Source organism: Centropristis striata, chromosome 16, assembly GCF_030273125.1.
Source record: "Centropristis striata isolate RG_2023a ecotype Rhode Island chromosome 16, C.striata_1.0, whole genome shotgun sequence".
Taxonomy (NCBI): Eukaryota; Metazoa; Chordata; class Actinopteri; order Perciformes; family Serranidae; genus Centropristis; species Centropristis striata.
In genome coordinates this window covers 31,147,044-31,165,193 of record NC_081532.1, presented here as the reverse complement: position 1 = coordinate 31,165,193, position 18,150 = coordinate 31,147,044, and the positions used below count along the sequence as shown (strand labels likewise).

The window sequence follows — 18,150 nt, the reverse complement described above, 5'->3', positions numbered from 1 at the left end:
TTTCATTATCTTACCGCTCTATAAATCTCTACGTGAAATAAAGCATATTTGTCAGTTACAACTAATGTATTTCAGACAGACAGCCTAGTTTTTCTGGGCTTAGGGTGCCAAGTAGGTTGGAAAGGATTCTGATATTAAATGTTTTTTTCACCAGCTCTCTAAGCACTTGAGGCTCAGCACAAGTCTACCTTGGCAAGGCTAATTTTTCATTTTGATTTGTTTGAGAATACCAGAGTCCGAACCTGCATCTAATGGCTCGGATTGCTGGCTCATTTTCAGCTAATGCAGAAAATAGACTGATATGAAGAGCTCGTCTAGTTGTTGGATGGAGCCATGTGGCTTTGTACAGACTGTCTAAACAAGACTGTCTGACAGCAGGCAGAGGTGTCTGGCATGAGTCTGGGTCACACCACACAACCAGATAGCTCCCAGCCTTGTCACTTTGTACAGTCTCAGCTCTCTTTGTGTTGGACTGGACATGACCTTCACAGTGACGAGTGGCAAACCTCTGGAACCATTAGTAGCTTTACGACCAATCAACACAAAATCCTGCTGAGGAAAATCACCATTACTCTTTTTATTTAAGCAAAATGTTTAATGGTTCCATTTACCTCTTTCCAACGTGAGGCGTCAGCCAAAAAAACCCCATTACATAAGAACTACACATAATTAGGGCAATTTGAAGGCTACTTGGTAAATGGGGAAGTAAATGACGGTCATCAAAGACAAAGTGTAAATCACAGTTTACACACATTCATCTCATTCAGAGAAAGCATTCAAGACCATTGTTCATTTCAAAGCTTGCGCTTGGACATGTTCATCATCAGTCTAACTAGAGAGAACAGCAGAGAGCGGAAAAAATGGTGCAAACAGCAGCTAAAACAATGAAAACATTGTACTTTTCAACCACTGCAAACACTATTGGCAACAAAGGAAGGGGAGATTTATGAGCGTATTTGCGACATGCACTTTTGCAGTCAAAGAGCGAGGCCTGTGAGCTATACAGAGCACTGTTTGAGGGGTACAAACAGTTTATGGATGCAAAGACTATTGGACTTATTCCAAAGCTCTTAAATGTCCCCTACCAAGTGGCAAAGCAACAGTTAAGAGATCAAGAATTAACCATGCAGCCCAAAGACTTTACAGATATAAGCATTTTCAGAGGAGGTACTATAAAACTGAGAAACACCTTGCGATGGACAGAGATAATGTATCTCTCTGCTCTTGGTTTTAAATTTGAGCCTGTCAGGAGAGAGAGATGTTTTTCGGCAAAAAGCTCAACAACAGATGGTGCTCCACATTTCACAGACTAAAGCTTGCAGACAAGGAAGGAGAGTGCAGACTGTTGAAACTAGTCCCAGGAGGTGTTATTCAAGAACATTAGCAAAGACATACACACTTGACTCTTGTTCATGTTTTGCTATTCAAAGCCCAACAGTGTTATGAATCTCTGTGACGTCCAAGACATTAACTATTATGTAGCTGGGACAAGAGAAAACATTCCAGATTAGCAGCAAAGATATTATCAGAGGTTAACTGGGATCCCTGTTCCAAGTATAACTTGTTAAGTCATACTTGAAATCAGCTTTAATATCTGATATTTGATAAGAAATAAATTACTAATTGGATATTTTACGTCTGTTCTGTTCTTACTTTGGGAGCACAGGGTTGTTTTCCCATGTTTGATGTCGCTCTTTTAGGGCCAGCAGGCGAAGCGGGAGAAAGAATTTGGTCTATCTTAACAGGCTTGGTGTATTTTAGGAGGTGAAAGCGGACTGAGAAATAATTAATAATTTCTTACCCACCCAGCCAGTGCACCAAACCATCTGCACCACCAGTGGTCAAACCCCACTGTGGTCACACATCTCATTCCTCATGCAGCATGCAGAACGCCCTCATCCATTCATCATTCGCCACTGAGGTCCCTGTGTGTTTTTTTCAATAAAATCCTGAGGTTTTGAACCTCAGCATGCACCAATAAATATAATAACCAACCCCAAGGGCATTTTCATTACGCTGTTGTTGTGTGATCCTCATAGCAACAAGGTCATGCAATGGCACGGTGGTGAAGTTTGTGTTCGGGTGGAAATTCAAAAATAACTCAACACCAGCCTCTGTCATGTTAAAGTCACCCTAAATTACAGCTTTTTGTGAATGTTTAATCTCTAGTAGTAAATGTCTTAACCTCCACTGGCTGCTCCCACAACTTGTTTTGCAAGATAATCGCAAAGCTTGCACGTCAACTTTGAATCACATTGTTAAAACTCACTGAAAAAATGTTGTTTAAAATGGATAGTTTGATATTTTGGGAAAAACACATTTTTCTCTTTTGAAGAGAATTACAACGAATAAGCATATTCCCACTCTTTAACTGTTTCTTGAAAGAGATTGCATTATATCTATTTGCCCCTGCCATGGATGAATTACTGAATGGGCCAGGGCTCACCTTCACCTACAAAATGTCACATACCAACCAGAAAGAGACACAAAATTACATTAAAGTGATTCAGAAACTACGAGAGAGATGTAGAACTGCAAAGACCCACACAAGCAAGAGACTAAACAGCTATTAAGTGGGGTGGTGTCTGTACCCAGGGGCCCATTGACATAAGGAGAAAAAAAGAGAGGTGATGCAATGTTTTAAAAGTTACTGTGAGGCAACACAAGAACAGCAACAAATGATTAAAAAGATATTTTAAAATACAAAACTGACACAACAACAGATTTTATTCTCAGAAACAATGAATAATGAATGAATAATGTCATTTCCTGGAGCTCAGAAGAATTCAACAGATTTCCCCAAAAATACAAAATGATGACATTTTGACTGAATGTTCCATGGAAATGTGATTTAACGTTGCCAGTAGTGCCAGTAGTCCAACATGTCCCATACTAAAAACCAGGAATAAGAGGAAAACACCTAGTCACAGAAACATGTGCAGCGCTTTAAAGATAAGCCCATTTCTCCCGAAACAAGAACATGTTCTTCTCATATACGTGGCTGCGTAAGGCCAAACATCAGTGAGCAATTAAGAGCCAGTCGCTCTTTGATAAGATCTCCAGTCATTATGACTTGGATAATTGTTGGTCCTGGCAGAATATTTCCCCTTGTGAAAATCTGGGTGTGTCTGAGGGCTTATCGCACCAGCCACTGAGGCTGGATTAAATCATGCTCTCTCTGTCTGGACGACCTTCCAGGAATCCTGCTAGTAGCAGCCAGAGCCTGGGTGAAATGAATTACAGTGGGGTTGGACTGAGTCAGAAAGAACGTTTTTTTGGATTACTATGTATTATTATTATTATTTGGATAAGTGCTACGCAGACAAATGAAGAGGTGAACTTCCATATAATTTTATAGGTATAACTTCCCTTACCGCCTGCATGAAAATAGATTTTCTGTAAATCTGACCTCATTGAGGTTTCCAAACACTACATGATCAAAGATATGACTACTGCCGTCTACTCGGTCGCAGGCCAAAAGCTGTGAAATACACAGTTTCCTTTACCTCTCCAGGGGGCCGGAAGCAGTGCCAACCTGTCTGTTTTCACCTCAGTGTTTATAATTTGAGGTTTTCAAGCTTAAAGAAATTAAAAAAGGTCTGATTCTGAATGGAAGCAAAGCAGTGTGGTTGCTGCGGTTCAGGAGCCAGAATCAAAATGCCTGGAGACGTGGTGAGCTGAAAGGCTATTCAATACTCTTTAGTTTATTGTAGTTGCTCTGATCATTCACTTAGTAAAATGCCACAAGACAGGTCAGCAGGAAGAGCCATTACAAAGTGCTGACGGAGGCTATGCCTATGCTGGTCAGTGTCACATGTCAGACTGCTCTGACAGCAGGCCAAAGAGGGGTTCCTGATCTGGAACAATAAAAAACTTTACCAGACATGAAGAAGGCCAACATAAAGTTTTGATGTCTGGATATAATGTGTGTGGATATATGTTTACCACTTTTGGAGGTCTCCTCCAGCACTCGACCCTGCAGGAACCCTACTGACATCTGACTGGATTAAGTAGTTCCACACTGCTCATTCACGCTTTCAACACCATGCCCCATATCTGGGAGATGAACCTGATTGATGCGCTCTCCATCTGCCTCGGCTCCGGAGCTGGAGGCCGGACCGCATTCTGGCATAGACGCCCCTCTTCCTATAACTGCTGTACAGTATTTGTCCCTCCGACAGCTGCATCTGCACAGGCCTGCTTGATGAGAAGGATTTGGCTGCAGACGGTGAGCCCTCCTGGCACAGCGGCCCAGAGAGCGTGTTTCAGATGGGGCTTTGGAGAGTTAGGATGGAGAGAGAGAAAGACATATCTGTCCCACGCTGAGTGCTGAGTTCTCTATGGTCCTTTGTTCCCTCTGGCCTAGCAGGAAGCCAAACACTCATGGGACTCGTTTGGCTCCGTGTTTGTAGAAAGAAACACATCAACTCTTCCTGGCCTGGCTCGGTTAATGTCATTGTGTGTTAAGCTCGCTCACATTCAAAAATCTACTTTGCATTTAGACACACATATTACACAACATATGCTAAATCAATCTTAGTTCATTTACCAACACCATATGTTATGCAAAATTGAAAAATGTCCACGCTTTTTTTTAACATGTTATGTGGAAAGTTCACCTGAGGACAGGCTGGCCTCCACAGCTGAGTCTGCACAGTAGCACAGAGGTACACAACACCCCCCCAACACCACAAAACCGTGGCAGAGGATGTCCAGCCATGCTCCGGAAAGCTCTATCCCATTCATATCGCAAGTGAAAACACACTAGGGTCTAGGGTCAGGGCAAAGGTAAAGCTAGTAGCACCAGCATGCAGACCCCGTAGAAGTTCATTCCTAGGCTACCCACAGAGGGATACAAATCACAGCACGAGACACACTGTCATATGCCTGGTTTAGAAGCAAGAGAGAGCACTATTCAAGAGAGAGCAGCACATACAACCTGTGGGAATTACCCTGCACTTTACCCCTCTTCTCTAGTTCTGCCTGAATCCCCGTCTGTAGGCCTCCTCTTTTTTGGCAGCAGTCGAAAAGAGAGACAAGAGGATGATTCTGAACACGTCCTCTTCAAGCAGCTAAGCAGACTGCCAGGTGGTACAGTAGGAAAACTTTCCCAGGCTGTGTGTTTAGATATATATTTAAGACTTAAGAACACACATATCTGATCAAAGTCAAAAGCATCAAAAGTATTCTGAGATGGAGAGCTACTTTGGGAGTTGTGCTACTTAAATTATTATCCTCTCAACTGAGTTATGAGAACCTTGTTGAGCGAATTTCCACGCCTGCCTTTCAATGTTTATGATCATATTTTATCTGAGCTCTGTTACACATGATAGCTCAGATTCTTCAGTTCCCATTACAACAAGAACATTGGTGGTGATAGTAAAACAATATTTCTCTACAGGTGCTGAGGTCACCTCAAGGATTTTTTATTGTGATGGTGGCTCCCGTCGGTGCTGGTGGTGTGGTTTGTCTGGAGTGGGAGTGAAAGCAACCAGTGATCCATGATTAACATGGAGAACTCCCACTATGACCACAGTTTCCTCTGAGAAACGGCTGTGTGGCTATGTGCTAAGCCTTGAGTCAACAAGCCACATAACCGCCAGCCCTATTAGTCACCAGGCGAACGGTGGGGCTAATATAAGCATAACAGTTAATGCAGAGAAAGCTGTATGCATCACCCTCTTAAGGGTCTTTCTGCTCTGGTGTTTTTGTTTTTCTTCAAAATCCCAATATGTTACTGGGTGTGACCAAATCTGTAATCATCCCTGAAGCAAATGTGCTTTGTATAGAGCAATTACTTTAACGGGCCAGGACAATGATTGGTTGTAATTAAATTTGAAACATTTGAAATTAAAAACAAGTGGTGATGAACACGGTTCCAATGTTCTTCCTTCAAATTCAATACCGCAACTCAGACATCTGCTGATACCATTGTCTGAGTTTGGTATTTTTCAGCCCTCACCATCTTGTTGCCATTTTGGCTTTTCTGGAGCGAAAAGGGAACAATATTAACTTGTGATGACAGCTTTCAGGTTTTTTTTTTATTACTTTTAACAGCTAGCAGATAGCCGTTTTTTCAATGTGTTTATCCAATCACATTCGATTGTTGATGTTTTTACTGACTTTTTATGTCCCCCTAATCCACCAGAGCAGCACCCTCTCTGTGTTACAAGACATCTGATTATAAAAATTAAGCACACTTTAACACTCCCCAGTCTAAATGTTTTATTTTTCCTCTACAAATGTCTGTCAAGCCCACAACGCAAACCTAGTTCTAGTGCTGGGTTGGTGCTGGTGCTAGTTCCCAGTTGCTTTTCAACTTACAAATCGTCTCAGAACCTGTTTGCTTTTCCACAGGCTCGAGAGCCAAGTCATTACGTCACTGTATACACCTGTACTTTTACTATGGCAATTACGTTGTTATAAACACCGGACGTAAAATGTTAATGTTAGACTTTATTGTAAGATAACACTAGCCCATATCCATTACATTGCAGTTAAACAAATAAAATGAAATGAATGATACACGTTTTATTTGGTGTTGTTAGTCACCCGCCCCCAGCGCCTAATTTAAGTGGTTGAGTTAAGCGTTAACAGTTGGTGCCGCTCTGGAACCAGTTTTCCTGGCCGAGAGTCAGTTCTTTGGCTGTCGCAAAGTGAGGAACTGGTTCCAGATTAGGCACCGGCCCTGGAACTCGAAAAGGGCTAGTAATCCCCATGGGAGTCCAAACCCTAGGGTGAGAACCACCTTAGAGTGTTTTTTAGTACAACTGAACAAGAACAAGACATTTTAAGGCGACCAAAATGTTACAATTAATAGACTGTGAAAGTGGTCAAAGCTCTAAGAAATAAACTGTGGTAGCGACTCATCAAACCAGATTGCCATGTGGGAATGATGCAGTTTCGTTACATCAAAACCTAAAAAGTCCCTGACTGCAGACTCCACAATTCCTTCTCCATTGTCCATTCACCATGGCGGGGTAGAAGAATCCACTATGTCAAAGTTATCAAAAGTTTAACACAATTTTTTTATTGTATGCAGTATCATTATCCAGCTCTGTTATCCAGGTAGCTGTTGCCAGCTGTCCTTAGTCTGATTATGTAACAGAGACCAGAGAGCGATGACCTTTGGAGGGATGACCTTCTTACTGCACACACATCCTGCTCTGCCCTGTTCTGTTTCCTGCAGAGGACTGATGTCAGAGAATGGTGGGGGTATGGAGTTGATATGGAGGACTCATAGGAGGTGCTGAATACGTCCTCTGTGCGTTATCACAGTTCCAGCTTAGTTCACCACTGGCCCTGGCCTTTATACTGGGAGTTGACAGACTTGCTGTGATCTACAGGATCTCGTGCTGACAGGGACAAGCCTCTCACTACTGCTGAGCACAGCGCTCACAGGAAACACTGGTTTACAGTGAAATGCATTTGGTCAGAGAAGGAAACAGATATTTGTTTGCCAGCTGCATATAGGATGTACCTATTTTAAATTTTACAGTTTTTATCCCACAGAACAGGCAGCTGGGACATTTGGGAAACAGTTGAAATGGTCAGAGGAGAGGTGGGGGACTGGAGACTGGAATACAAGAAGAGGTATGGAGTTGTATTCTCAGGTCCTCCTCATATGTTTTGTCCATCCCAACTAGACTTTTATTCTTAGGCTGTCCATCATAAATGTGCTGGATTCATTCAGTTGGACTAGTCAGGAAACGGTTTATTCCCTAAAATAACATTTCGGAAGGGAGCTGTGCCCACACAAGACTGACAACATGGCAGTTAATGTTAGAGTTTGTCAGAGAGAAATTTCATTTGAGTATGGTGGACAGTTAGCTCAGCTGCTAGCCTGGGCAGGATATCCAAGTATCTTAATGTTTGACCCAGGCGGCAACCTCCCGGTCTGAGCAGTAAGCAAACCCAGAAGTGCCTTAAGCCTGCAATATTTCAAAATTCCAACAGGGGTCACCAGCAGCAGTTGCAAAAGAACTCCGGTCCAATGTATCTCAATACAAAGTCCTATCTATCTCAATACAAGTGAGAAACTTAGAAGTGATGATTGATGACCAACTGACCTTTTCCAGTCATGTCACCTATGTTGCCCAGTCATGCCGCTTTGCACTTTACAACATCAGAAAAATCAGGCCTTACCTAACTCAACATGCCGCTCAACTCTTGACACAAGCTGTCATCATCTCAAAACTTGGCTACTTCAACACCCTCCTGACAGGCCTGCCAGCCTGCACAGTAAAACCCCTTCAGATGATTCAGAACACAGCGGTGCTCCTGGTCTACAACCAGCCAAAAAGGTCACATGTCACACCGCTGCTCATTGAGCTCCACTGGCTACTTGTTGCAGCCGCATCAAATTCAAATCTCTAATGCTGCCTATAAGGTTGTCTCCGGTACTGCACCCAGCTACTTGAACACCCTTATACAGGTATATGCTACCTCACGACTATTGAGCTCTTCCAATGAACGGCGCCTGGCTCTGCCACCTGTTTGTCCAAGACAATCAAGACTGTTTGCATTTCTTGTTCCCTGCTGGTGGAACGTACTACCAGTTCCTACCAGAGCAGGGGCATCCCTCTCCACCCAATAAACTCCTTAAGACCCAGCTCTTCATAGAGTACCTTCTCTCCTAGCACCACACGACAATTCTACTCCTTAAAGAATTGTCACTAGCACTTATTGCTGCACTAACGGGTCTTACACTATACCTTGATTGTTCCCCTTTTTTCCTGGAAGTTGCTTTGGATAAAATCGTCTGCTAAATGACTACATGTAAATGTAAACGTTAAATGAGACTACTTCTCACTTGATTTATTACCTACGCATTACATTATGATGTTAACTGTGTAAATAATGGTCCCATCAATGAGCTGTCATCAGGACAGAAGCAAAGCAAAACAATGTGTATCCACGGCACTGTGTACATCTAAACAGCTGTGAACGTGTTTGGCGTGGTTTTGTCTCAGAACTTTGACCCTTTCACCGTGTTTTTTTCATTTCATGAAGGTTTATTTGAATATTTGGTCATTTAAAAATGTCTTGTTTGGCATTGGGTTGTACTAAAAGACACTCCAAGGAGTTGGCTGTTCAGTTTTTCTGGTAAGTAACGTACATTTGCTTTAGCATTAAGAGTTTATTTTAGATTCACCTGTCCTCGTGCCTCCCCGGTCCAAATATGCTCTCTCCTGGTTTCAAAAAACAAAGATGGCAATGGATGTAAAGCTAGATGGTGACAGCCATAAGGACGAACTCGATGCTTCAAGCGGGCAGTCCACAAACCAACGGGTGACGGAACAATGACTACATCCATTATTTATAAACAGTCTATGGTTTGATCTTGATGACTCTTCATTATAGAAGAGTTGTTTCCACATTTTGTATTTTGGTTCTGAAAAGTGAAGCCAATGTGGAACTGCCTTAAACCTGCATTCTTTCTAATGACCAGCAGTGGGCAACTCCACTGGCTGTACAAAAGAAGTAAGATTGTATAGAAGTCTATGAGAAAATGACTAAAATTCTCATTTGATTTACTGCCTTAGGTGGTGCAATGGTTTTAATATACTTTGTGGCTGGCAAGACCTTACCAGGCAGGACACACTGTGTTCATTTCTATGTTTTCATCTCAGAACTTTGACCCTCTTGTGTTTTTCAGTTCATAAGAGTTAACTATAACATTTAGGTCACCAAAGAAATATTTTGTTTACATTCGGTTGTACTAAAAGACACTTTAAGTTAACACAGCAACTCTTTTACTGGTAGGTATGGGGACAATGGGAAAATGTTCAAATCTTCCTTATTTGGTTATTGAGTGAATAGTTCAGTAAAAACTCCAGACCGCCAGACTAACCAGACCACAAAATGTTCTTGGTTGCTCAATGCCTTATCGTAAAGCCTGTGTCTAGCCGCACAAGCTTGAGGTGCTGGCCTGCTGAAAATTGAGTTAAGCATCATCCTCACCCAGATGTTGACAAACCTCTCAAACCAAAAAATTGACCGCAGACACTACACTTTCCCCGTCTGCCGCCTGCTGACATGTGCACACAGTGGGGTTTCATAGCTGTGCACCAGTGCTGACAGTAAGAAGTGAGGTCAAGCTGCAGGTCTGAGGAGCAGAAATTCATTTGTCCTGATCAATTTACCTTGCTCAGCTGAACAGATTACTTTTTCTCCTTCTAATTGATGTTTTCTCTGATTATCACTGTTTTTGTTCCCTCCCTCCTTGTCTGTCTCATTCCTTCTCCACACTATTTCTTGTTCTTGGCGCCACTTGACAGGCTGGGTCAGTAACAGGGTGCTGCTGACATAATAAGCCAAGTCCGCTCCAAGAAAGACATATATAGTACCTCACACCTTCTCTAGTAGGGAAAAATGAAAGGACACCGGCTGGGTGCTGCATGTACGGACTGGCCTGTGCTCCCTCAGTATATTAGAGGGGGCAAGACCAACATGATCTATCAGTCATCCTCGCTCCTCTTCTTACTCCTTAATTGAGCTTTGGCATCTGAATCTCACTCTCTATGACCTCACGTTGCTCGTGCTTTCCTGGCTTTGGAAACAGTGGAACCTCAGCCTGATATATGAAACCAAGACTTGCATCCACCACTTCTCCGGGGGGAACACGGTTCCACCCCGAAAAGATAATTCTGAGCCGAGAGAATGCGGAACAATTGCAGCAGTTCACCAGGGCTGAGTTTTCAATGTGAATTACACAAGCACCCAAATAGCCTCCAGGAAGTACTAATGAAAGAGGGTAGATTATTCAAATAATTATTTGACTAATGTTTAAAGGGAGACATTTTACAAGTTTGGCAGAAACTTTTCTTCTGCCCTGCACATTTCAGAAAAATCTGTTAGTTACAAAAGCTAATAATTAGATTAGTCTGAGCTGCCTGCCTGGAAATGTTGCAGTCCACCAGAGGGAAATGGATCATCATGAACTTAACAGCACCTCTTAGTCAGCTTCGGCAGTTATAGTAGGGGCATTTGTGACTCAGGAACACTGTCTGCTTCCTACAATGTTGAACCTGCAGCCTTGTCTCTTTCTATTTGACCCAGATCCATGACTCACGGAGCAAAAATGTCCTCTGAGTCAAGAACAAAGACAACATATGCATAGCAACTGTGCAGTCCTCAAAGGTCTTGTATTGATTAGAAGATTTACTACGACTCCAAGATAATCGTTTTGGGAAGGAGGATGTACAAAAAACTCTTTTATGAACCATCTGCCAAAACATTTAGTCGAGTTTCGTCGAGCTACCACAAACATGTGGATGGCTCGGCCAGCATAATTCCATAACACCAGCAAGAGCACAGAATGACACAAGACCCTCACAATTAGCACGCGGAGCACCATAAATGTCAGATTTAATTGAGAATGTTTAAGTGGTTTGGTGGAGAGGAATTACCCAGATGACAAACTGGCTAAAAAGTGAATGATGACCTCAGTGCCCAAACAAATTATGGCACTTTAACCGACTGCGTGTGGATTAGAAAAGCACTGGGCCTGAATCCAAAATAGAGCATAATTTGACAAGATAAGTCTGAACCTGTAAGCAATAACGATCCGTCAAAATTCTTCCCGGAAACAATTATTTCCTTCCAATGTTCTTGATCAAGAATATAGTTCTAGCCATGGTAAAGTGATTAATCAAACCAAAAAGTTATTTCCAACAAGACTGGAACTAAAACAGTCAGACGTTCAAGCCAAGAAACTATTAGGCCTGTCTGATTAGCAGTCTTTGGAGAGTTTGCTGAATGCACTGAAAGAGACCTTCGTCTGAGCAATTATTAGTTGGATACATTATGGTCACAGTTATTCCAATAAATCAAAGAACAAAGTGAAAGCCTAAAGAAAATATAATCTCCCAGCTCTGTTTTCATAGCAAACAGCATGGGTTAATACTCCTGTCTGCTAAATCATGTTATATTTTCCTACATTTCACAGATACACCTTAATACCTTTTCAAGCATGGCAGCAAATGGCAGCAAATGCTTACTTGCCTTACTTAGTATTTGTTTAACTTAGAGTGTATTAAAGATTTAACATATGAACCCGTTCATCTGGTTTGATTTATTGCAATGATAAACACAACCAACATCGAACAGGAGCGTAATGAACTACTGTTTGTTCAAGAGCGTTTAAATAATTTCTAATAGCGCAGTGTATCAGTTTGATTTCATGCAACCTTCCTGTGTGACAGTAATGGTAGCTAAAACAAATAGATCTCAGGAAAAAAAAACACAAAATACTGCATATTAACATATGTTCACCAAATTTAACAAAAATAAAGGTTTTCAGAGCCAGCACCGCCAAAATAAATACTGCTTAGATATGCATTAGTAGATCACTTTGCCATGGCATCAGTTCAAAATCTCTCTCTGTGGTTGCTCTGTCAGCAGGAAAGACTATAAGCCCTTTCATAGTGCGGTCCCTCAAATGTCCCACTATAAGATCTGTGCCAGCTTTTTGCCTTAAGACGTTCATAGTGATCCCACGAAGGCGTGATATTCGTGCCCATCCATAGTGCAGTCCGGCATCATGGAACGAGATTACAGTGACGTGTGCAGTGCTGCACAGTAGTTCAGTGCTAATAGGCAGCACAGTTAGCTCTGTAGCAGTACAGTGTGTATGTGTTGCAGCAGTAATTGTTCAGTTAGCAACCTCCATTTGTTTACAACAAGCACTGGACACTGTGCACAGTTAGCTACAGCGGCCGCAGTTGTTGTGCAGCTGCTCAACAGCGATTCAGTGACTGTCGGACCAAGTGGGAGGTGTGTGTTAGAAGTCTTGCGTGACGTCAAATATTTTGCCTTGCCGGAATGGCCAATTCATAGTGGTCCCGCTTCCAACAGGCCCACCAATGTTCTGCCTATGTTACTGCCTCTGAAGAAGTAAAATTGGTGGGATCATTTGACCCCGTCATACCGCTTCTGGCGCGTTCATAGTGCAGGCGAGACGTTACAGAGCTGTTAATGTCCCAGCATGAAACGGCACTATGAAAGGGCCTTATGTGGATCGGGAGATATAAACCCCATAAAAAAGTTTGATGTGCTCAAAAAAAGTTCATTATAAAATTGCTCATGCAAAGTGCAAACTATAAGAGCATAAAGGCCTGGCTACTACAGCATTTAAAACAGCTCTATCCATCCATTTCAATGGAATGGAACATTGTGTAGGTGTGGACTAGGCCTATGACACCACTCTCTGGTGTGACTCTTAAATTGTTATTATCTGACTGATCCTTACTTGGCAAAGCTATGAGGCTCTTCCTGGCTATAATAAGAAGAGGTAGTCACTTACACAGACTGCCTGGTGGTCGCAGGTCGTGGAGTCTGGACCTTGGCGGTATCAATGGCCTGCCTTTCTGAGGGCCTTCTCCGTGGTTGGTCTCTCTGGAAGGGGTTGGTCCCGGGTTGAACTCTCCTCAGGGTGCCTCCATCGCGGATGTACACCTGCTCCGGAGCCACCTCCTCACAGCGGGGCCCCTGAAAGCCTGAGCGACACACACAGGTCTGCGGCCGGCTGCAGGAGCCACGGTTCTGGCAGGGGGGCTGGCAGTCAGCTGAAGAGAGAGCACAGATGGAGATCAAGTTCTCAGCAGGTCATGTTAGAGCATGTGCCCCCCTTGTATGTAGGAGCAGTAGCAGAAATGGCTTTCCCTGATCTCAACACTGGGGCTCACTTTAAATTGATTCAATCAAGGGGCCATTAGTTTCACTTCTCAACCCTCTATGTCCTTTTCATTCAGCAGAGAGCCTGGAGGGGCTGTCGGGTTCAATTTCTCTTGAGTCTTTAACTGCCCTGTTAGTCTAAATGTATATGATCACTTACATTAAATCCTTATCCAATTTCTCACTGAGGTAAACCCTATACTCCAGGTTCATGGCTCAGTGTGGTGCTGCGGGCGTTTCTATACAGAGTGATTTCCTAAAAATATCTTTCATCACTGATCTAGAATCCAACGTGTGCTTTCTTTGTAACACAGGAAGCTCAAAAAGGTAATAAAAGTAAAAGGCTGTAAAAAAAAAAAAAAAAAAAAATGAGTGAATAGGAAAAACTGAAGGCCAAGTGTAAATAGCTGACACTTAATCAAAGCAATGGCCTGTATCTTTTATTTAAAAAACAAACTAAATCTGAAGGGGCTTACTGCATTTAAAAGATGAATAATGTATGCATAATATTTATCGATAGTCTGCAAATACACAGTGCTGAGGTCATTTAGTGGTCATGGAAAAATAATCTGTGTCATTCTACAAGCCCACCCCCACATCCTCACACCGCACTCCACACGCTGAAAGACCGGCGGCACACAATTTAAAGTAAACAAGCTCTCGATCTTGTGACACAAATGTATGTCATAGACGGCACTTGAGGATTTATGACATTGTCCTCAAACAGTAAATCAGGCCACTGGTCGGTGGTGGCTAAAGCAAACAGCGGCGCTCTGTCAACAGGGCAATGGAATGCTATTGACACAGATGCTGTGGACACTGACGGATCGCAGGCAGGAACGCTGCCACAGCTCTTGGCAGTGAGGAGTGCTGGCAGTCGAAAAGGGCCCCACTGGGTGCGAACAGCGCTCTACCTGCTGCACGCTTCCTGTTATTGCCGTTCTGCTCAGACTCTGGGGCCCCTTTATGTTTCTTGTGAGTGAAAGCACACTGGATCTCAAAACTTGCTGCTCCTGGTGACATGAGCTCCAAACCAAAGTGACAGAAGGAAACATGACAGCACTGTGTAACAACTGCAGCGTCAGACTTTCATTTTCACAGACCCACAAAGAAAGATGAATCAAGCTCTGTGTTTTCCTTTTCTCAAATCATGATGTGTGCTAATTTAAAGACCACTGCATTACGCATGGTCAGCCTGTGGTATAGTAAGCAAAACAAACAACAAATTGAGTATTAAATATCAGACAATCATCACTCTCTTCTTCTTTATGGAGAAGCAAATTTTATTTAGACCAAGCAAATCACTCAAGCATTACGTTTTAACGACTCTGAGGAAAATGTAGCCCCTTTTTTGATGAAGCATACACATTTAGAGAAATGTGGTTGTACGACTTGGTATGTGATCCAAATTTTCCATCATGGGATAAAATAGGAATTGCCTGAGCTCTGTTTGGCAAGGAGTTAAATCCATCATCTAACTAAAGTACGGGCTGGCTGGGTGCCACCGCCTTGTCCGGAGTCTGTTTAACCTCAAGTTTGGGGATGAAGCGGTGGATCAAATAGGCCACAGATTCCTGTGACATTATGCTGCAGGGGGAGGACTCTGTAATGTGTGAAACTGCATTCTTTAAATAAACCGTCTGAATTGAAATGAGAAACAAAACAGCGCGGGGCAGAAAAATAACTCAAGAAATGGAGGTTCTGGCTTACGTTTGGAATATGTGTTCAATCATGTCACCCGTTTTCAGCTGCGAGGCCCAGAACCAACGCCAGACAAACATGTCACCTGTGCTGATGAACAGGTCAGTGGCTCTGGGCCTGACATTTGCCCCACATGAAGCCTGTTGCTTGGCCAAGACATAACCTGCCATTGCCCGTCTGTGTTGTCTCTGGGCGCTGCCTCTGGGCTGTTGAACACATTGTCGCAGTAATTGCTGTCATGCAGATTTGTCTTGCACATCATTAAAACTAATTGGCTCACATTCCATCCATTTCACAAATATGTGCTGCAATTATTACTTTGCGAGAGTAATAATAAAATGGGAATCCGTCGGAAATAAGAGAGGAGAAATGGCAAACATTCCTGGCATTGCCACTTAAGCCTTAATTATGACCAAGAAGGAATGGCCAAGTTTTGGGAGATTGTGTCCAAATCCATTCATCTGAAAAGAGGAGACTATTACAGTGTAGTTGGCAGCTTTGAACCTTCCAAACAAACATGCTGATCCAGACCAATCAGTAATAAAACACTTTATTAATATGGAAAAAGCACTTATTTTGGGCTTAAAATATCTTGAACTCCACATTTCAGTGCGTCTATTCTTCTTCCAGTCTTGTCAAACTTAAGCTTCATAGGGAGGAAATGCCTGACAGCTATGTTTAATCCAAATATTCATCCTTTTACAAATAGCATTCACTTGGGGATTAAACATCACTTTTCTAATAATATAAACTATCAAATTAAGTTATTACTATTGTCAAAGTTCTTGGTTGGACATGAGCTGATCGCAAAGTAATTCTGTATGTATATTAAAGTAATCGCAGGTTCTTTATTGAGCTTAGTATTGTTCATAATTTCCCCAGCGGGTTAGTGTTACCTGTTATAAGCTTAGGTTTGCATGTGCGTGTATATTTCTCATTCTCCCCTCCACTGGACTCTCATTTCCAACTTAGAGCTTGTTTCCAGTCAGTTACAATCCACCAGAGATCTACCTTCCCCTCTTCCTGACTCACAGTAACACAACCCATCAAATCTTTACAGTCCTTTCATTCAGCAAGGGGCCATTTGAAACCAATTTCTGACATTACTCAAACATGTAGAGAAATCTCCTCACTTTACACTGGTCAACAGTGCTACCAGATGTAACTTGACATTTTTTTTCAAATTAATATTGAAAAAGAAAGCATAATAGCAATAATCATGGGAAGGACTCTACAGGCTGAGCGCATTATGCGCCATTATGAGATTTAGAGGCTGGGAGCTGCTCCGGAGATTAGAATTTAGTAGAATATGACAAAAGGCTTGACTAAAGGCCCTTTCAACACTCAGAGACAGGACGTTGGGAAATACGAAAGAAAGAGAAAGTGGGATTAGAAATTATGGTTGCAGCAATTTACCTATAATTGGCTGTTGCAGTGTGGGCAATTCTGAATATTTTCCAGCAGATTGGATGATAATAGTATTAACACTTTAACACTGTAGGTAGAATGTGTGTATGTATTAAGGTTGTCAAAAGGTTTGATAACTTGATACTTTTTTGATCGGAATTAGTTTTGATAATACTAAAAGGACCAAAGTAATTAAAAAAACAGATCTACCATCAGATTTTATTAAAACAATCCCTCCAGCAACAAACCCACCAAGTGACTGGAGCACAGACTGTATTAAAATAATGGACATAGTCACCATGCAACACCAATTGGTTTGTGGGCTTTGTTTTATAAGCCTTAAGATTGGCATTTTGGCTGCCACCATGTTGTTTCTTTTAACCCTCCTGTTAAGTTTGCAGGTCAAATTGACCCATTTCAAAGTTTAAAAATAAAAAAAATTGTTAAAAGGATTTTTTCATAAAAAGAAAAAATGTGTAATTAAAAATTAAAAATCAATGTCATGTAAAACCATTGTATTTTATATAAAGATCCTTCCAATGTACATAAAAAAGTTTAAACATGCATTTTTTATTTTAAAAAATAGTGAATTATCCTCATTAAACCATGATCTGTGAGATGTAAAGACCACCATTGCAGTAAATATTGATTGAAATGGCTAGTAATGGAGTTATAAATGAAATATAAACAATGTTTATTGGGATCTTTTAGTTTCTGACACTTTTAGATAAGGCCCCGGGTCCACTTGAGCCACGAACATTATTGCTGGTCATGAGAAACGAACATAACAGGAGGGTTAAGAAGACTTGAAACTAGCATTTAATCATTTGAAAAATCTTTACTGAGATAATCAATCAGGAGAGAAGAAGGGTCATTTTCCTATTGACTTTCATACAATTTACTTTTTTTTTGCCAACCCTTGTTGGCCATAAGAAAGAATGCAGTTTAAAGGCACTTCCGCATTGACTTCACTTTACAGGCCTGCAGGTTGCCACTTGGACTGAAGGCAAAAGCACTACACGAGAGAATATCAGAATAGCCAGGAAGCGACCTGTCGCTGTTCTTCAAGAAGCTAGACTTAGACATGGCAAGTCCACTATAAAAATTCTGAGACTGAATATGAAGTTTGGTAAATCCCCTGCGATGACAGCAGGAGCCTCTTTTTAGGAGTTACCACAGAACCTGACAGATCTCACAAAACAGGTCAAGTGTTTAAGACCGTGGCAGGCAGCAGGGAGAGAGAAGCTTAAAAATTCACCTCTCATCCGGACTTGCTATCCACTGAAGAAGTAAGAATTGGTCTATTGAGCAGTTAATACAATTGCCTCTCAATGCTAATCATTTCAAGTGAGTGTTAATCTCTTT

At 41.9% G+C, this 18,150-nt stretch overlaps 1 protein-coding gene across 1 annotated transcript in view; it reads right to left on the bottom strand.

The window, feature by feature from the left end:
- Positions 1-18,150, bottom strand: part of LOC131987769 (latent-transforming growth factor beta-binding protein 2-like) — a 103,262-nt gene that overhangs the window by 73,369 nt on the left and 11,743 nt on the right. Inside the window, exon 3 of the mRNA XM_059352631.1 lies at positions 13,307-13,568. Coding sequence (XP_059208614.1) covers positions 13,307-13,568 — 262 coding nt within the window. The remainder of the gene's footprint in view (positions 1-13,306; positions 13,569-18,150) is intronic.